This window comes from Eptesicus fuscus, chromosome 9 (genome assembly GCF_027574615.1).
Source record: "Eptesicus fuscus isolate TK198812 chromosome 9, DD_ASM_mEF_20220401, whole genome shotgun sequence".
NCBI lineage: Eukaryota > Metazoa > Chordata > Mammalia > Chiroptera > Vespertilionidae > Eptesicus > Eptesicus fuscus.
Genome location: NC_072481.1, coordinates 14,552,534 through 14,573,080, shown reverse-complemented (window position 1 = coordinate 14,573,080; position 20,547 = coordinate 14,552,534). Strand labels below are relative to the sequence as shown.

Genomic DNA, 20,547 nt, shown 5'->3' with positions numbered 1-20,547 from the left:
TTTATAAACAGAGACACTCCCTGATTTCTCTTCTGAAAGGCTGAGGAGGAAGCTGAGTCAGGTGGGGTGTGGTTAACATGCAATCGGTCACCCTTCCCTCCCCGTGGGCTTGGCTTACCCAACTCATGGACACCGGTTTCCACATCAGCCACACTTACTATCCCATTGTATGCCCATTTCTCTAATGGTGTGGAAAACAGCAGCGTTCTTCCGCAAGAGTTAGTAGGAAGAGCAAGGGCTTTGGGGGTCCCAGGCCTGGGCTGGCACTTGGTAACTGAGATGGTGACCGGGCAGGTTAGGAGATGGCGCAGCCGGGCTGTCATCCGTGAAGTGGCGGTGGGGCCTGTCCCGGCGGATCACGGCGAGGCTTAGAGTTAATGGGTGTGAAGCCCGTGGAAAAGCCCAGTGGAACGGAATCTGTCCCGGTGACGCCACATGCTCTTCCCTTTCAGGACAATATCCCGGGTCCTGGCTCCTACAACATCACTCACCAATCTCCAGTGTTCAACAGCGCCTCGCTGTCCACGAGAGGGACGTGTGCGTTTCCCTCGAGGGTAAGAGCCCCTTCTCCTGGGTGTGAGCCCCAACTGATCCATCATTTCCTTCACTCGTTGCATAATCATGTATTGGACATCTGGTCCCTTCTCTCCAAAGGCCCGTGGTTCTAATTAGGAGAGTAACTGCCTCCTCCAAGTTCATGCAGGTAAATTGGAGTCTGTGTCTTTAAACTCCACCCCCCCCCCCCCCCCCCATCGCTACACATTTCCAGAATGGAGAGAGAAGCCAGAGGAATAATATTCAGAGCCTCATCACCCAAGACCAATTTTGTCATCATGGAGTAGGCTAAGCAAATGTCTTCCTGAGATTTTTAGGCACACCAGGAAAAAATTATTCGACATCTCGCCCTAATACGCTGTTTCACACTGCGTAGTCTGATTGAGTTATTGACATTATTGAGAAAGCTGATGGGGCCAAAGTGAGAGCAGGCAGTGGGCCTGGAATTTAGCAACCTTCCTCCCCTCCCTCTTTCTCTTCTTTGTAAGATGTGGCTCTTGATCTTTATGGAGGGCTCTGACAGTCAAATATATAGGGTGTCTCCCAAAATGTATACCCAGACATTTTTTTTGGATAGCTCAATGGATGTTTCTTTCTTTTCAGATTTAACCCATTGGAATTAATAATTATTCAAAGTGTGTATATATTTTTGGGACACCCTGTATATGAAGTGCAAATATCCCTGACCAGGCTTGGGTGAAGATAATTTTTATTTGAATATTTATAAATCGGCAAGAAAAAAATAGATGTAGCAAGGGCAAAGGGCCAAGCTAGGGTAAGGCTGAGGTAAGAAAGTAAAAAAGAGAGCAAACCCAAACTCTGGTATTAACAAAACCCTTATGCCATCTGTCCCTTTAAAAGTTATAATAATCCTTTGCAAAAATGTATTATGATGCCTGACATTGGAACTGATTTTAAAAAGAATCACACAAAGAGACCATTTAAGACAACCTGAATAAGGCCGCTTATTGGAATTCAAGTTTGGCAGAGCTGAATCCTCAAGGAGCGACCCGGCTGCGGAGCTCTCTGCCCGTCAGCAAAGAGGGGAGGTGGCCCATGCCTCCAGTGAGTTCACGGAACAGCCACGCCTCTGCCTTGCTTTCCGCCCCAAGCCCTGCGAGTCAAAGAGACTCAAAAGCAATCGGCAGAAGAAGCGCCCTGCCTCACAATGCCCTGGCACAGGCAGCGAGACTTAAAACCTAATCCTGACTCAGCTGTGGGCTCCCGATGTGACCTCAAGCACGTCACCCTCCTGTGCGCCAGCTGCCTCATGAAGCGGAGACTCCCCGAGGCGCTGGGCACATGGACGTGGCAACCAGCGAGAACCCCTTTGAAACTGCAGAGCACAATAAACATGTGAAATGTTATGATTGTTACCACCTGAGTCACACACACACAAGACTTCCTGCAACACCTAGGTTTTCTCTCGGCGGACTTCTTTGTCAGATCGTGGCACTGCCCATTCTTACTCGGTGCCACAGAAGGAAGGGGCTGAATCAGAGTAGGCCACATGATCGATCGATCGATTGATGGATTTCGTGCGAGGCTCTACGTGCAGTAACTTCCCCGAGGACGAGGCTGCGCTGTCTGGTGGAGAAGAGGCCCAAGCGAAGATCTGAGGATTACGGAAGCGCGGCAGGCCTCTCAAATCTTTTAAAAAATTCAGGCCAAACCCAAAGCAAGGCAGACAATGTTGTTCAGGCTTCCTCTCCCCTCCTTGATGGATGTGAGGATTTATATTTATGTTTATAAACAGTTAATTCCTATGTCCTTGGGCATGGGGCTTTCAGTGGTTGATAGAGATGTGTCAGGAAATTCCCCACACCTTCCTTGGTTTCTTTCGGAACTGGATGCGAATTCTATCCCTTCACCTCAACTTCCACCGTTAGCACCCCCTCCATTTCTGGACTGAAGGTGCCGAGGGAGTTAAAGGTGGCCCTCTTCAGAGAAAACTGGGCCTTCCTGGTGTGCCCAGGAGGAGGTGGCTGTGGGTGAGGCTGGCCAAAAAGCTCTGTGGGTCTACACGTTTGAGAAACTTCCTGATGACTATTGGCACAGCTACACCCAACCTTTTGAGAGGACCTGTCATCTCTCTAAGTCCAAATTATATAAGAGCTTCATTAGAGCCTTCCAAGTCTTTGTTCCAGAATTATTCACAGCAGATGAGGCAGGTGGGAGGAGACGTTGATGGCCTTTCTACATTCGTACCGTGTCAGCAGTGGTTCGGGAAAAGTTAGTGTGTGCTGGAGAGAGGTTCGTAAATGCCAGCGTGTGGCCAGATTGGAGACCACGGGCCTGGCAATTAAAAGGAGGCCAAGGGGTAGGGAGGCTGGGTGAGTCAGTGTTACTTCGGCTATCCTCTGAGATAAAGCCTATTATGATGCTTCTATTATGAAACATTGCCTCAAATTGGAAACTTTTAGCACAGTTTCCCCCAAAATGTATGTGAATAGGCTTTCTAGGCCAAAAAAGGTTCTATGATCCAGTAAATTTAAGAAAGTCTGGACAGGTTTCTTTATTGTAGACAGTCTCAGAGCATTTACTCTGCCGAAGTGTATTATGACGCTTCAAAATGGGGACATGGTCTGAGACTTCTCAAATGTATTTGACTCTGAGGCTCTCTCCCAGCTGCTGTCACCACCAGCACAGCCTTATCTTAGAGAACTGGTATGCCAAGGAACACACATTGGGAAATGGCTTCAGGAAAACATGCTTGCCCACTCGGTCAGGTGACTCGAATGGCTTGACCTCACCACCCTTCTTCCGTGGAAGTTAAAAAGAAAGAGCAAAGGAGTGCCAAACCATTGGGCAGAGGAGATAGAGGGTCGTGATCCTTCTTGAACTAAAACCTCCCACAGTCACTCGTCAGCTGCTCCTCTTGTTACTGCTGTTCCTCCTCTGGACCCGCTCCTCTTCAGAACGGGGTGTCCGGTCTCTATCATGTAGTGGAGGCACCCAGCCTGGGTGCGAATGTTGGTTCCCCCACTTGGCTAGCTGAGGAAGTTCAGTGTCCTCATGTGTAAGGTGAGGATAATCACAGTATCCACTACCCAGGGTTGCCGTGAGGATTAAATGCAAAAACCCATGAAACATGCTCGGTTAACCATTGCCCCAAATGCAAAGGCAAAGTGAGCACAAAATGGAGAAGGCAGAGGTGGGGCTCAGACCCGGCTTAGACTCTGAACAGCTGAGACTCTGCTCCTGGTGGCACATCCACCACGTACCACGGTGGCCTATAAGCCAGATGTTGAGAGCCATTGCCACCCAGCGTAGACTGAGGAGATGGGGGAGGCCCTGATGCCGTCCCACCACTTCCCCCACCTTCTGTGTAGTTATTGATCCCTATCAAGCTAAGGAAAACTAGGGCAATGTTCCCAAGCGTTTAACTACAAAACACTGAGAAATATTTGGTTTTATCAGAGTCCAATACTTGCCATACTCTCCTAGGGTAAAGCGATGTTATCACTTAGTTTCTGTGGCTTTTGACCCTTTTCATTTGGCAAACAGTGATTCTGTTTGTTTTCTTTTTTAAAAAAAAACACAACACACTAAAAATAGTTTATCATGGCTTCCTGAAAGAAGCAGAATTGGTTCTGTTGAAACACAAAAATATTGTAGGGTTTTATGAAATCAGTAATGAGTGGGGGGTAGGAGGTGTGGGTGGACAGCAAGCTCTATGGAGCCTTGTATGTAGAAGACATTAGAAGCAAACTTGTTATTTAGGCAATTCAGATTACTTAACCTTAGAAATAAGACGTGTAAGTAGAAAGAAAGCCTGGGTTGGAGGGAAAAAGCCTAAAGCTTCCATCATATAAATAACCCAACAGCTGATGGTGAGTCAAGTGGCTTGAAACAGGATTGGGTGAAAATGCATTTATGGCAAAATTATTTATGCTAAGTCCCAAACCTCAAATGAGTAATTTGAGTTTACAGAAGTGAAAACAGGTCGGAACTTGTGTTTTCAAAGAGCGAATCCTCAAAGCCCAAGGTCAGTTTATTATTGTTACCTGCCAGAGCGTCACCTTTTATAAGATGCTTTTAGACCCACTGTGGGGCGCCATCTCTCTGACATCGTCCTGTGGAGCCACAGATTATGTGACCATGCTGATTCCTTTGGCTTTCTCCTCACAGCGTGACCGAATGGGCCCCATCGTTTCTAAATATCCCGCAGCAAATGCGTACACTCTGCCGTCATGTTTTGTTTCGAAGAAAGACTTCAGTAATACCTGTTCCAGCATGTTCCAGATGCCAAGCTTTGGAAAAGGCCTCAGATTTGAAACTCCTGCACCAAACCATTACAATGTAAGAACACTGCACGTGGTCACTAAATATATACTGAGTGAATAGCTTACTAAAATAAAAGGAAGGAAGGGGGCACTTTGGGAAATAATACTTTAATGCAGTTGGTAAGCCAGTTAGCATTTGTTGGGTACCCATTGGGTACATGAGGCTGTGCAAGACTCTTACAAGGAATTTGCAGAAAACAGAGGAAAATGGGGGCTACACAGAGACCAGCGTGAGCAGTGGGAAGACCATCGCCCTGGAAAATGCTTAACTGTAGCCACTCCTATCATGTAAGCTTTCCGGGACAGTGTTCTCATCTCTAACAATGAGTATACACTGAGTAGCCAGATTATTATGATCTCTGAACGCATAATAATCTGGCCACTCAGTGTGTGTGTGTGTGTGTGTGTGTGCGTGTGTGTGTGTGTGTATCCTATCTCATAAAAGAGTAATATGCAAATTGACCATCACTCCAACACACAAGATGGCTGCCCCCATGTGGTCAAAGATGGCTGTCCCCATGTGGACACAAGATGGCTGCCACAAGATGGCCAGCAGGGGAGGGCAGTTGGGAGGGACCAGGCCTGCAAGGGAGGGCAGTTGTGGGCGATTAGGCCAGCAGGGGAGGGCAGTTGAGAGGGACCAGGCCTGCAAGGGAGGGAAGTTGGGGGCGATCAAGCCTGTAGGGAAGGGCAGTTAGGGGGGACCCAGGCCTGCAGGGGAGAGCAGTTGAGGTGGGGGGGACCAGGCCTGCAGGAGAGGGCAGTTGGGGGGACCAGGCCTGTAGGGGAGGGCAATTAGGGGTAACCAGGCCTTCAGGGGAGGGCAATTAGGGGTGACCAGGCCTGCAGGGGAGGGCAGTTAGGGGCAATCAGGCTGGCAGGGGAGCAGTTAGGCATCAATCAGTTTGGTAGAGGAGTGGTTAGGGGGTGATCAGGCTGGCAGGCAAAAGCAGTTAGGGGCAATCAGGAAGGCAGGCAGGAGAGCAGTTGGGAGCCAGCAGTCCTGGATTGTGAGAGGGATGTCTGACTGCCTGTTTAAATGGGCAGTTGGACATCCCTCAAGGGATCCCAGATTGGAGAGGGTGTAGGCTGGGCTGAGGGACATGCCCCACCCCCCCCCGTGCACGAATTTCGTGCACCAGTATATATACTCATAAAAGAGTAATATGCAAATTGACCCTAATGGCGGAACAACTGGGAATGATTGGTTGCTATAACATGCACTGACCACCAGGGGGCAGACAGTCAATGCAGGAGCTGCCCCCTGGTGGTCAGTGCGCTCCTACAGGGGGAGCTCCGCTCAGCTACAAGCCAGGCTGACAGCTGCGAGTGCAGCGGCGGTGGCGGGAGCCTCTCCTGCCTCCTTGACAGGTGGACACCCCCCTAAGGGGTCCCAGACTGTGAGAGGGCACAGGCTGGGCTGAGGGACCCCCCTGAGTGCACGAATTTTCGTGCACCAGGCCTCTAGTATATATATATATATATATATATATATATATATATATATATATATATATACCAGTAGCCCATTTGCAGGAAGAATCCTGCAAGCGGCCGCTGCCGCCGCCATTGCGGCCACCATGCCTGCACCCGCACGCTGCTGCCGCCCACCCCGCTCTGCCCCGCCCCGCTCCACCCCACCGGGGCTTTCCCTCTGGCAGCCACCTTGCTTTCTGCTTTTCCTCCCTCTTCCTTCTAAACTGTCTTCAGTCTTCACTCCTCCCTCCCTCAGCGTATGCAAATTAACCGCCATCTTTGTTGGGTAATTTGCATACTCGTCCTGATTGGCTGGTGGGCGTGGCGTTGGCTGGTGGGCGTGGCTTGGCATAGCAAAGGTGCGGTCAATTTGCATATTACTATTTTATTAGGTAGATATATATATATATATATATACATATACATATATATATGCTGGTGCATGGGTGGGGTCCGGCCATCCTGGCCAAGGAGAGGGGACATGGGCAGTTGGCCGGCCTGCCTGCTGGTCGAACACCTGGTTGAGGAGACAATTTGCCTATTAGCCTTTTATTATATAGGATATACACTGAGTGGCCAGATTATTATGTGTTCAGAGTTCATAATAATCTGGCCCCTCAGTGTATATTATTTGCCATTTTATCTGCAGATACTACTAATTTAATTTTTAGGTTTTATAGGGAAAATACACTTCTATCTTTCCATATCAGAAAATGGTGTTTTGGTTTTTTTAAGAGTAGTGCTCTGCCAATTCTGACCACTTCACAGTCACTGAGGCAGAATTCATGGTTAAGAAATGGAGTCAAGTTCAAATCTTGACTCTGCCACTTTCTAATCGTGTGGCTTTGGTCAAGTTCTATGGGGCCTTGTACCTTCACCTTCCAGGACGCAGTTTATTCATCTGTAAAATGGGGATACACATCTAACCTAGTTCATAGTGTTAATGCAAATATTAAATGAGGTAATCTATGCTGAGCGTTTAGCACAGCCCCTGGCCCGAGGACGCCACAGTCCGTAGGGATGGGTAGCCCCGTCTTTGGGGGAGACACACAACCTCTTGAGCCTCAGTTGTAAAATGGAATTAATTACACTTGCCCTAGGGAAAGAAGCAAACGAGGCAGCGAATGTGGATACATAAGGCATTATACCAACCCAGGAGCTAGACAGTGGAAGTCCCTGAAAATGCGGCTGCCCAAAGCAAACCACCGGCAAAAACCAGCTGCGGTTTCTTTCCTGTTCTCTTCCTCCCGGAGCCCCTCCCTCCAGTGTTAGGATTACGCTGTGCACAGTACATGTGCATTTTCTACTTAACTACATATTGGATTCCGCGTCTCCCCCGCTCCCCCCCCCCCATGCCATACGATAAATCAGCTCCATTCTCTTTGACCCGCCCGTGAAGCTGCTATTTTCCTAGTGTAACAGTGAAATCTTCCAGGGGCACACATTCAGCGGGCACAGAAATGCCCTCTTTTCAGTTGCCTTTCTGTCTGGGCGAGGAATGGAGCTGCGGTAGTGTTTTGTCTGCAGGTGGCTTTTTCCAGACCCGGAGAACAATGGCTGAGTCAACTGGCGAGGAGCAGAATGCGATAATCCTGTTAGCCACACTTCGCGCTGAGGTCTGCCCAGGCCTTTCTTCGCCTTTGCTCACCACGGTCCCCGCTCCTCCATTCGAATCCTTTCCCTCGATTCCGGGTTATTACTTCCTCTCCGGCAGCCTGGCTCCTCGCCCTGGGCCCAGTAATTAGCCTGCTCCATCTGATCTTTCTGTTTGCCGTCTCGGCAGGCAGTCTAGCCATGAGGACCCTGGGAAAAGCTAAATTCCTCCGCCTTTGTCAACACAAAATCAAAATGCCATCTGCATTTCTTGAGAAACATTTCTCGGACAAAGGAGTATCACAGAAAATCAAACCATCCTGGCCCCAGCAAATATTTTCAGTCATTCGGTAAATATTCCCAGCCTTCGCACGTACAGTTTTTATGGCATCTTTTATCGAGTGAATACAGGAGCCGGACCGCACATTGGCATTTAAAGTATGTGTGATGCACGTGTAGCATAAGCGTGATCTCAGGGCTCTGTTTCCTTCTCTCTGACGTTCCAAACACACTGGACACTCTCCAATGTGTATTGTGTGGGTCAACCAAAATTCTTAACTTCTGGTCAGTCCAGAAAAATCAAGGCAAGAGAGTGCTTTCACACCTGATTATAATCTTAAAGTACCCGATCTCCTAGCATGCCCCAAACCCTGCGTTCACAGCGGGACTGCGCAGTAAGGAATCAGGTGGGGATGTGTAGGACTGAGTGTTCTGAAAAGAATAAAAACACCGGAAAAAGAATGGAAATAATTTGCATGTGTAGAGTTACATGGTTTTTAAAAAACACTTTGCTATAGATGATTTCCATTGGCCTCCTGCCCCCCAGCCCCACCTCAACAACACTGGGTCAGGTAGAGCAGGGGTTATCGGAGCCGTCTTGCAGATGAGAAAACTCAAGTTCAGAGAAATTAAAGCACATGTACAGATCACCTGCCCTGTGCAGGATCACCTGCCCTGTGTGGGATCACCTGTCCTATGTGGGATCACCTGTTCTGTGTGGGATCACCTGCCCTGTGTGGGATCACCTGTCATGTGTGATCACCTGTCCTATGCGGGATCACCTGCCCTGTGCAGACACTTGCTGGTGACCCCGAGCTCATAGCCAGTTCAGCTGGGTGATGGTGAAGGCACTCTCCGTGTGACCTTTTCCACTCACATCATTCATTTTCTGAGGAGGAGAGTGTGACCCTCGTCCAGGCACAATGACAAAGACAGAGAGAAGGCAGGCACTGGGCACAGCGCGCTGTTTCTCTCCCCAGGCCTCCGTCTCTTACTGCAAGCAGAGAAACAACGTCTGTGCCCGAGCCGAGTTTCTGTCCAAAACCGAGAGAGGAGTGTTCACCATCCCTGGAAAAGGACCGGCACCAGGTAGGCAGCCGCCTTGCACTGGCCTTGACCGAAGGGGTCGTGTCCAGATCGGATCTGAGGGCACCCAGGCCTCCACCAGCCGTCTCTGGAAGGAGTTAGGCTTTGGGGAAGTGAGGGGTGGAGGCAGGCGTTGAACAAAGGGGAGAAGCGTGAGGAAGAGAGGGGCTGTCCTCCTTTCGGGGAAGAATGGCTGGTTCTGGAAATGCCCCCAAAGCAGCCTTGCTGGTGGGGAAGTGGCTTCTCACCTCCCAAGTGTGTTCATCCCCACCCCCAGGCACCCCCCACAGGCCGCTGGGGCACACAGTACCCAGAGTGGATTGCCTTGCAGCCCTCACACATCTGTCCTCACAGGAGGCTCAGAGTGGGAGTGACTTGCCCAGTGTCACAGGAGTGTCTGATGAGGAGACTGTTGCCTGTCATTCATTGTGACTTCTGAACTCGCCAGGATTCAGGAGCACACAGGGCTGGCCTGCGAGTGTTCTCCCCGCTGGGCTGGACGCTCTGTGCCCGAGCCCCTCCCCCACCTCCTCCCCGCCTGAACCGTTGGCAGGGAGCTCTCCCTCTATCAGACCTTCCCCGCGGGATCTGAAGACCCCCAGGGAGCCGCGGCCCCGCCCAGAGGAGGAGCAGGGTTTGCCTGGCGATCCCGCCTGCTGGAGGGGGTGTGGACAAAATTGCAGTGCACTGTCAGATTTCAGCAAATGCAGATTAAAGTTGAGATTAGTTTGAAGCTGAATAACAAAATCAGCCCTAATTAGGAGGCTAAGCCCGGGCTAAAGCTCCCCGGCCTTGCATCATCCGAGGGCAAAGCCCCACCTTGTTTGTTTGTACAGAGAACAAAGCCGGCATCCCGGGGTTTGGCCAGAGGCCCCGCCAGTGGGCCCCGGGATGCGGGCACCCCTGCAGCCAGCATGTGCCACTCCCCGAGGAAGGTCTTATCACCGAGAACAGGATGGGGGAGGGGGCACCGGTGTCGGTTAAACTCCTACTGTGTGCCCCAGGCTTTCCACAAAGCAGTGTGAGCTAATATTATTATTTCACCCTTTTTACAGTTGGAAATGATACTTAGAAAGCAGGTGACTAGCCCAGGGTCCCATTGGATTTTAACCCAGGCCTCTTGGGTTTGATGCCTGCCTGGTGCCTCAGACACCTCCCCCCTCCACTTGCCAGGGGCCTGGGACCTCTGCTTTGACCTCTCACCTCTCGGAAGTAACACCATGGTTTCACTTCCCCCTCTGGGAGAACACCAGATGTGGAGCGGTGATTGGATCTGCTGCTCTTCGTGCCCTTCCGTCAACACCAGGCAAATGCTCACCTGGACCTGTTTGCTGGTTGGATTTCCTCCAGTTTAGATGTACCAGCCACATCACTCACGTCCACCTCTATTTTTTCTTGTCTTTTTGAGCGCGGGGAAAGGCCTGTGTTAAAGTGTCGCTTGCAAACGTGGGTCACAGAATCGGATCTGCCAGGGAGCCCCGCCTCGGGCAGCAGAGCCCAGCCGCGCCCGGGGAACCAGTGCTAACGGGGCTCTCGGGGCCACGGGAACATGCGTGCCTTTCTCCTTACTTCTGCTTCTCAGCATTTTATCACCAAGCATCGCTTTAACCCTTTCCGGTAGCAGTAAATGAGAGAGAGAAGGAAACAGAAAGACAATGAGAGATATAGACCAATATTACACAGGCTGCTAGCTGGGCGTTTGCCTTTAAAGAAAAATTTAACCCTATGCTGGGAACTCTCTTCAAGTTATTAAAAATCTTCCCAGAGCCTCATTTTTAAGCAGATGTAGAGTAGGCCACCGTGTGGTGGTACCATGCGTGAAGGGACAGATGCTCTCTCACTGGAAATGGAGGCGGTTTTGAGCTGATCACTAATGTAAACACCGTGGCCGCGAGCACCCTTGTAGTTCCCAACTTGTGTGCAATCAAGATTGTTCCCTCATGTAAACTGCTGAAAGTGGAATCGCTAAGCCAGAGGCATGTAAACAGTTAAGGTTTTCGCCACTTGTGATCGAATTGCCCTTCAGCACAGGGGTCACGAGGCACCTTGCCCTGGCCGGCACCAGGCACGACCTTTAAGGAAAACCTTGCTAATCAAGTAATAATGTTGTTTTCAGTACTTTTTGCAAGAGAAAAGTACATTTTCTTGAAACAAAGCCAACTTTACAATGTTTAGGAAATTTGGACTATTTTTCCCACCCAGAATGCCACCCCTCATATAATTACCCCCTTTGCCTGGGGTGCCGCCCATTTGTATTCAGACTTATCCATTTGTACCTGGATGCCATCACAGGGCATAGACTTCCAGGCTTGGCCTCGCTTATTCACTCACCTTTATTTTCGGAAACACGGCCAGGTGGCCCCATGGTCTTCACTGCGGTGACTGCTGTGATGTACATCATATGCTCAGGGCTTTTCCATCTGTTGAATCATTTTCTTAATTTCGGAGTGTTGGGGAGCCTGGGTGTGCACACGTCCTCAACGCTTTTGCCTAGTGCTGCTGCTCGTACTCCCAACGCCTGCACCCACTGGCAGGGCACCCACAAGCTAGGGGCGAGACTGCTCCCTCCTCCCCCAGCTCGGAGCATCCTGCTCTTCCTGGCAGCTTTGTGCACAGTCACATTGACTTTGTTCTGTCACCGTTTCTTGAGATCGGGCATGGTGGGGAAGCAGGGGCTTTGGAGACCGGTGGCCTGGGCCCACATAGTAGGTGTTCAGTAAGTATTTGTTAATTGCAAAGTAGTTACAAAACAACTACTCTGTGCCAGGAACGTAATATGTTATTCCACTACTACAACCACTCCATCGTTGGAAGAATTCTCCTTCTTTCTTTATCGAGGAGGGAGCAGCTGGGCTTAGTCCCTGGTTAGATGGATGTCTTCGGGCAAATGGTTTAATATCTCTGAGCCTCAGATTCTTCGTGTTTAGCAAGGAGGGGATAGTACCCACACTGCTGGGCTGCGGGAGGATTACATGGGCTAAGTATGTGATGCATGTGGCCCGTGTTCGCTAAAAGGTGAGGATTGTTTTCAGCCCCTTCAGGCAGCCCTGGCATTGGACCGTCTCAGAGTGATATCGCCTTACAGTCATTAATGTGTTCTTAGGCGGGAGGTATGGCTCTTTATTTATTTGAGAAGTGTTTCTTATTCTGTTTAAAAATTTCTTTCTGTTTAGGGCATTACGATATCAACGAATCCCTTGTGAAGCAGTCGCCAACGACATTAGTGTCCTGTTTTAAATCAAAAACTGACCGTGGATTAAAACTGACATCAACCGTCCCGGGACCCGGTTATTACAACCCACACGATCACATCACAATTCCGAAAAAGGCCTTTATCCCGTGAGTCCTGCTGATCCCGGCCTTTCTTTTGAAAGGCGGTTCTGGGAAGGACCCCAACATGGGCGGGAAAGGGAGGGGTGCCACTGCTTGTCAGACGCTGTGCCAGGTCGCTGTCCTTGCTGATTCATAGTAGGTGCTCAGTAAGTGTGTTGCGTACATAATACGTATTGAGCAACTACTCGGTACCAGGAACTTAACATCATGCCCAAGTATCATAACAATCCTGCTGTAAGAATTACTCTTCCTGGAGGAGGGAGCTGGGCTTCAGGGAGACTGAGAGATTTGCCTAAGTCCACAGGCTAACGAGGTGCCGCTGGGAATCAGGCCCGAACTGTCTGGCTCTTTCCATATTCCCCACGATGCCATGTTCTCCCGGGCTGACTGTCCTATTTCACAACATAAACCTCCACCGGGGGGCGGGGGGCGGGGTGGCAGGCATGCGAAGCAGTGGAGCTCGCATAGTTTTGTGCTGATCGGTGAGCAGCCCGGACCCTGGAGTTGGTCGGACCTGCTGGACTGAAACTTCAGCTCTGCTTTCCTGCTCGGTGACCTTGGGCACTGCACCCTCCCCTCTGAGCCCCCATGCCCTCATCTGTAAAGTGGGGGTAATTCATGCCTCACAGTGTTGTTTGCTGATTTAGAAATATAGATTTGGCATATGGATGGCAGATGCAAACGGTGACTTACTATTAACACAAATTTAAAAAATAAAGACAGGTACTTGGTGTTACATTCACCGAAGAGACTAAAAGACTCCGAGGGCTTATGACCTTTCAATTGGTTCTAGAACTTGTAAAACTAACTGAGTTAAGGTCAGTGCCATCTAAGACCGCACCCCTGCAGAGTCTTCTCCAGGCAGGATTGGCTGCCGGGAGGGCTGACCAGGGGCTGGGACCGAGCGTATAGGACCTGGGCACCTCTGAACAGGCGACTGGGCTCGTAGCCACAGCAGGTCAGAAGTCTGGGCACCCCAGGGAGGCTGACAACGATGGGCATGGTTCAGGGCAAGGAGAGAGGGGAGCTGGGGAGCCCAGCACGACATGAACCTGACGAGTGCAGCGTAGGATCCAGAGAAGGGACTCGGACCTCGGGGGGAGCCCGCAGGACAAGCTGCGTCTGCCCTCTGGTCCCTGGGGACTCGGATCTCGGGGGGAGCCCTCTGGTCCCTGGTTCTGCAGCTTGACCCTTCACAGGCTCCCGGGCTCAGGACCAGGCTCTCTCCAAACATCAGGGACTTCCTGCCTCAGGTTGGCTTAGGCACCACGCACACCACCTCCCCGCTACTCTGGCAGCGAATAGAGTGGAGAAGAGGACGGCTGTGCAGTTAGACCTGAGTCTGAGTCCTGACTCGGTCCCCTGCAGACACTTCTCTCTGAGCAGTTTCCACGTTGTTAGGCGGAAATAAGAACCTTATCTTTTAGGGGTTCTGTCAGGATTAGATGAGAAAGTGCTTGAAAACAGCTATTACTATCATAGCTGCGATTACCCTGTACCCTACAGGCATCCTATATAATAAAACCCTAATATGCAAATCGACCGAACGGCGGAATGACCGGTCGCTATGACGTGCACCAGCCACCAGGGGGCAGACGCTTAATGCAGGAGCTGCCCCCTGGTGGTCAGTGCGCTCCCACAGGGGGAGCACCGCTCAGCCACAAGCTGGGCTCACGGCTGGTGAGCGCAGTGGTGGTGGCGGGAGCCTCTCCAGACTCTGCAGCAGCACTAAGGACCCCTCGGGGGTCCCGGACTGCGAGAGGGCATAGGCTGGGCTGAGGCACTCCCGCCCCAGTGCATGAATGTCGTGCACCAGGCCTCTAGTATTAGGATATACGAGCAGCTGGTGTTTGGCATGGCCGCTCAGTCCCCCAGCCCGTATCTGGAAGCTTCGTCAGGAAATGGGGAAAGGAGTGTGGAGAATGCTCCATGTTTAACCGCTTTCCCCAGAGAAGTGTCACTTGGCTGGGCTTAAATCGAGATGAGCAGTTTGAAATAATCTCATTAAATGGCCTTTGCATCTGCCAGTCCACAGGCCCTGGAGGCTTCTGGGCCTTGCTGGAGGCTGTGGAGCTGCTCCGGTGAACAGAACACCATACCCCCCAGCCAGGCTCACCGGGAGCAACGCCGGGCCAGGCAGGGGCGCAGGCGGCAGAATGCCGGTCGGTGGCCACACACAGCCCGTCTCTCCAGCGGGGCAGTGCACTGGTGCTGGCGTGTCTGGCGGTGTCTGGGGCGCACTGGCTCTCCGAGATGCTTTGTGAATAATGGATCCGTGGTTAATAAGCCTCGGAAACACGACTTATAAACCCTCTGCCCCGGGAGCATCGCAGGGAGTGTGGGCTTATTAAAGGCTCTGAGAAGGCCTGCACAAAGGCACCTATTAAGCCCAGTGTCTCTTAAATTCAGGCTTACCTGGGCGAGTAGATGGCGGCCCAGCCTCTGTGGCAGGACATGTGTGTTCACTGGCTCTGGGGTCGGGGCTGCTCTCAGCACCTCTCTGGCCTGCGTTTCTCTCTGTGTGAAAAGAGGGGAGGTCTTTCATTCCTGACGCTCCGTGAGCCCAGGAGAGCACAGAGCGGGCAGCAAACACGGGGCCAGCCGGGACCCACAAAGGAGGTCCGACAGACAGATTTGTAATTGACGTGGAAAGGATGGAGCTGAGAAATCTGTGATTTCACTTAAAAGACGAGATGATAAAACTGAAGCGTGCTTTGGTTATTGTAAAAACAGATCCATCCACTTATGTTAATGATGAAGGAATGATGTAAGATGAAGAAAGATACAGGCTCCCCTGTGTCCCAGAGGGAAGAGGGACAGGAGTGCCTGGGCACCCGTGTTTTCCAGACTCAGGCCCCTGAGGTCTGTGCAGTTTTCTGTCACGTGCACGGAACACACGTGTGACCGTGTGTCTTGGGTTGGAAGGGCTTGGCTCCCCGTTTGGGAGAGGGTCCAACTTGCAAAATGATATGTAGGTTCTGCTCTTTTCAGGGTGTGGGGGGAACCGGGGGGATGTTACCGACCAGCAGGAGTGGCACCCAGAGTGGTGAGAGGGTGGCGATGTGACAGGAGCTCAGAGCCGCAGGGGCTGAGCCTGTCGCGTCTCCTGGGAGACTGTGGCAGAGAGGGATACGCACAGGCTGGCCGTCACCCCCAAACTCCTGCCTTCCTCACTCACCGGCCCGAGAACCTGGAAGGAGGGGTCACTGAACTCCCGGGAAATCCAAATCCATCCTCTGTGAATTAGAACAAACGCTTGTAAGGTGCTGGCAAGAATAACGTAAGCTAACCCACAGAGCTCACCAGGTTCGGCGCACCGTAAGCTTGCATACATGTTGAAGAGGATCCTCTACACTCAACTGGCATTACTTTTTAAAAATTTAATATAGTTTTATTGATTTCAGAGAGGAAGGGAGAGGGAGAGAGATAGGAACATCAATGAGGAGAGAGAATCATTGATCAGCTGCCTCCAGCTCACCCCACACTGGGGATCCAGTCAGAAACCCTGGCATGTGCCCTGACCGGGAATCGAACTGTGACCTCCTGGTTCATAGGCCGCCACTCAACCACTGAGCCACACCGGCTGGGCTGGACTCCGTGTCTTGAGTGGCCCCTGTAGGGCGGATGCCGTGTGAGGGCTGGCGGGTTGTTTGTGGCCAGTTCTGGGTTCCTTGTTGAAGAACAGGCGACAGGGGGCCCCTGCTCGGGCCACTTTGCTGACTCAGCAGCTCAGAGGCCTCACCAGCTCCCAGGGGGCTGCAGAGCGAAGGGCCTGCCAAGCGTTGGTCACGGTGATGACTCACTGGGTCAGGGTGGGTCGGGCTTTTGGAGAGAAACCGTTTCTCCCAGCTCAGCCTTCCAGGAGGTGAAACTCCCTCTGACATCTTTCTAACCCTGGGTCTCCTTCTGGGAGCCCTAAGCCACTGTCACAGCTGGGCCCGGAGAATCAAGCCCTTGGCCCCCCTTCAATGTGGGTGATTAGGAGGGACCCACCTAAAGTTCCCCTGGGGTTTTCAATTAGATATGGGGCGCTTCTTCCCCAACGCTGTAATCTGTCACCTGCTACCTGCCAAACAGATACTGCATTCCAGCCCAGGGGCATGGCTGCCCTGTAATGAGGAGAAAAATGGCCCCTTTATCCCTCCAGACCCTGGGAACCCCCGAGGCAGAGTCTGTGCTGGGCGTGTCCCCGGGGTCTCCATGCCGCCCCCAGTGACCTGCTGAGCCCTCTGACACATTCATTATTCTCAGCGATTTGCAAACAGCTCACGTTGGAAGCTGCAAACACACTTAATCCAGCTGTGGCCAACTCAGAGCTTTGATAGATGTTTTCTTTCCACGGGGCAGGACCAGGGTGGCTTTTATAACTGAGCCATGAGGCTCATAAAAGCCCGTCACAAAGCTCTGAGGGCTGCCCGGGTTTGATCCAGCCTGACCTTTGCCATGGGCCCAGCCCCGCCGCCACACGGTGGTGGTGTGGTGGTGGGGTGGGGTGGGGGGGGTGGGGGGGGGCAGCCCTGGCCGATGATAAATCTGTCTGGGGGCGGGGAGGAGGGGGGGTCCAGATGTCTGGGCTCCCCCACTCGCTCCAACCCCTCTGCTTTTCTCTGCTGTTCAGCAAATATCCCAGAAATAGGGACAGGGCCTCGAAGATGAGTCAGACACAACCCTCTCCCTTAAGAGCTAGTCAAGCGAGGGGCATAGAAACAGCGAGATCTGTGCAGAGAAAAGAATGGCTAGAATGTGTGGAGGGGCCGGCTACACTGATAATATCTGGGGCCATGCTTCCAGCTCTCCTACAGGTCAGCACTGTACGTAGACTTAACAGGCCAAGTGCAGACTCACCAAGGTGCTGGAGCAGGGTGCGAACCCAGGCTCCCCGAGGGGGGGGGGGGGCGGTGGGGAGGAGAGAGGCTGTGGCCTGCGAATTCCCCCGCAGGAGGAGAGAAGTGAAGGCAGAATCAGAGTTTGCAGGGAAAGGCTGAAGGAACAGCAGGGGCAAAGCACAGAGTAGCTGAACACTGGTGTTGGGTGTTTCCAGAAGGCATCACGGGGGCAGAGGGCACAGGAGGTTGGGCTGCGCTGAGCCACGCATGGAAGCTTTTCCTTTAGCGTCTCATCGGGGTCTGGGAGGGCGGGTGGTCAGAAACAACCAGAAACCCAGAAACCACAGGCGGATTGAGGTAGGAAGGCAGGCAAGGTGGCTCACCCTTGGTCTCCTTGCGCCCCAGTTCCTGTCACGAGGGGCTGCAGTCTTTGCCCCTGCTGTTTCGCTGCTGGAAATGCCCCCTTGCCCTTGCCCACCTTTCCTACCTGGAGAATTCCTGCCCACCTTTCAGGGCAAATGCTGGCCCTTCGAGGGTAGATTTCTGTCTGTCCGTCTATCTATCTATCTATCATCTATCTATCTCTCTCTCTTTCTCTCTCTATCTATCTATCTATCTATCTATCTATCTATCTATCTATCATTTATCTTTATCTCTCTCTCTTTCTCTCATCTATCTATCTATCTATCTATCTATCTATCTATCTATCTATCTATCTATCTATCTATCTATCCATGTATCTATCATCGTTATCTATCTCTCTCTCTGCACTCTCAATGTAGTTTTTATCTCTAGTTTAATATTTAATATTTAAAAAAAAATGTGAGTAAAGCACTAGCTAGTTTTCATAACAACCTGGGTGGCGGTATTATCACCCTTCCTTTTACAGAAGCAGGAACAGGCCTGGGAGGCAGAGACCTTAAGGACACACAGCTAGTGACTGGGGGCGCCTGAGTGCAAAGCGGGCCTGCCTTCAGCTGCCACCAGCGTGACTGCCACTGCAGTGGACTGCCAAGCTCTCAGGGGCGTGCAGGGCCTGCGTCTTAGCACAGAGGAGCCTGGACGCCCCAGGATGCCTGCCCAGAGCCGCACACACGGCCGACACTCTCTGCAGACCCAGAGCTGAGTTGGCAGGGCCGAGCCACTCCTGGGCATGCTGGTGGCGTGGAGGGCAAGGGACCTCTCTGACCCATTTTCTTCTTTTTCTTTTTCTTTTTTTTTCTGACCATTTTCACCAAGAATGCTGACCAGACCCTGCCCCTGCCTGCTCAGCCTCCTGCAGGTGTCCCTGGTTGGGAAAGTAGGCACCTCACGGTGTCTCAAAGAATCGGGCTTGGGGGAGACTCAGACAATGGGGTGACCTCATGCAGCGGTTGGCTCATTTCAGACCTAATGTCCAGGAATCAAGCCTGTTTCTCAGCTATGTCAATCACACACTCATCTAGTTTCTGGGAGTTCTTTGAAGAGGTGACCCAAGCCAGAACAAGGAGCAGCCAGCTTCTGTTTATAAGGGGAGAGTTGGCTGATCACACACTATAACCAGTTCTCCCATGCCAGCTGGAGGGGGAAAAGGAGGCAATGTTTCCCCCCCTTTTCCTATGGCACCTTTGTTCTAAACATAAGCATCAAAGCCAGCTGTTGGAGCCTCAGGAAGATTTGCTGTGGCTTTTAACGACCGCTCCCCTCTCCAGGCAGTGGGAGTGTCCACCCTCTGGGTGACTCTGTGAGGGAGGGCTCCCTTTCCGGAGGCTCGGCTGCTCCTCTGAGACCAAGCAGCTGGGCAGAGTGCTGGAGGAATCACAATAGCAATGACTAGTTTTATTGAGCACTTACTGTGTGCTGGCACTACGTTAGGTGCCTTACATGCCTTTCTCCACTCATCAAGTCCGGTAGAAAGAGTGGGGTGCTGTTGCACCTTGCCACAGGTGGATAGGCTAGGGGACTTGTCTGAGTCTCGCTGCCAGGGAGTGGCACGACTGGAATTCAGACTGAGGTCTGTGTGACTCTCAGACTCAAAAATTCCCCGATGCCTTCCCCCGATTATTAGGCACCGGAGACTTGGGTCCTGGGCCCGCATTATCCCTGATGTGCTTTGCACTCTGGGGGATTAGTTTTCTCTGGGCACCGATTTCTTTAGCAAAATAAGGAAGTTGGCTAAGACGCTCTAGGTCCCCACCTGCGCTCTGAGTTTAAGAACGCCTCTGTTCCATCCAGAAGATGCTGGCCACAGGGCGGCAGCCTCCGTGGCCAGGATCCCAGTTCCCTCCTCTGTTCCGCTGGGCTGGCTTCAAGCTGGGGTGAGTCCCTGTGGCTGTTCAGTGCTCTGAGAACTCCTCTTCCCTGTCGGTGAGAGACCTGGGGAGAAGACTCTGGTGTGAGGCGGGAGCAGGCAGCCCTTCTATTGAATGGCTGGGAGAGGAGAGGAGTGTGATTCCCATAGCAATCCCAGAATTCCCTGGGCAGCCCAGCGGACCCTCTTTGAATCAAGGGTTGATGGAATGTCACAGCTGGAAGGGACCTCAGAGGTCATCATATCCCACCCCCCTCGTTTTACAGATGGGGAGACTGAGGCACAGAGTGAATTCGTGTCAGAGCTAGGGCCTAAGTACAGGTCCCACTTCTCTTTCATTCATTCTCTCAACACCAGGCATGAAAGATGGAAGGCTCCCCTCTCGGAAGGAGGGGGAGACAGACCTGAAAACAGACCATGGCAATGGAAGGGGTGTGCTATGCAGGGGTCCCTTAATTCCCAAGCCAGCATTTTTCTACTCCCATGTCCTGCCTCGACAGGAAGCTATGTGGTAGGGCTCTGGGGAGACAACACTGAAATAGTCTCTAGAGATCTACTAGTCTTGGGATAGCAAAGCCCTGGAACCCAGGATGCCTGTTTTCCTTCCCTGGCCATGGCAGACATCACAAGTAGATCACAATGCTCTTCACAGAGCCAATGAGAAGCCTCTGTTCTTTTCACTGAGCTCCAGCCAGGCATTGCCAATCGAGCAGGGTTGACGATGAGATCAATGCTGTCTGCCATTCCTGATCAGCTCAGTAACATCATTACAACAGTGTGTACGGAGCTCTCCCGTGGTGCTGGGCTGTGTCTGTGTTTCCTG

At 51.9% G+C, this 20,547-nt stretch overlaps 1 protein-coding gene across 3 annotated transcripts in view; it reads left to right on the top strand.

The window, feature by feature from the left end:
• The window catches only part of STPG1 (sperm tail PG-rich repeat containing 1), a 39,428-nt gene that overhangs the window by 15,398 nt on the left and 3,483 nt on the right, over positions 1-20,547 (top strand). For 2 of the 3 annotated variants that reach the window (XM_008148081.3, XM_028155349.2), the window contains exons 4-7: positions 453-554; positions 4,687-4,857; positions 9,170-9,278; positions 12,449-12,614. In XM_008148081.3, the coding sequence (XP_008146303.2) occupies positions 453-554; positions 4,687-4,857; positions 9,170-9,278; positions 12,449-12,614 (548 nt within the window). The remainder of the gene's footprint in view (positions 1-452; positions 555-4,686; positions 4,858-9,169; positions 9,279-12,448; positions 12,615-20,547) is intronic. The other variant, XM_054721009.1, reaches the window with a different exon arrangement.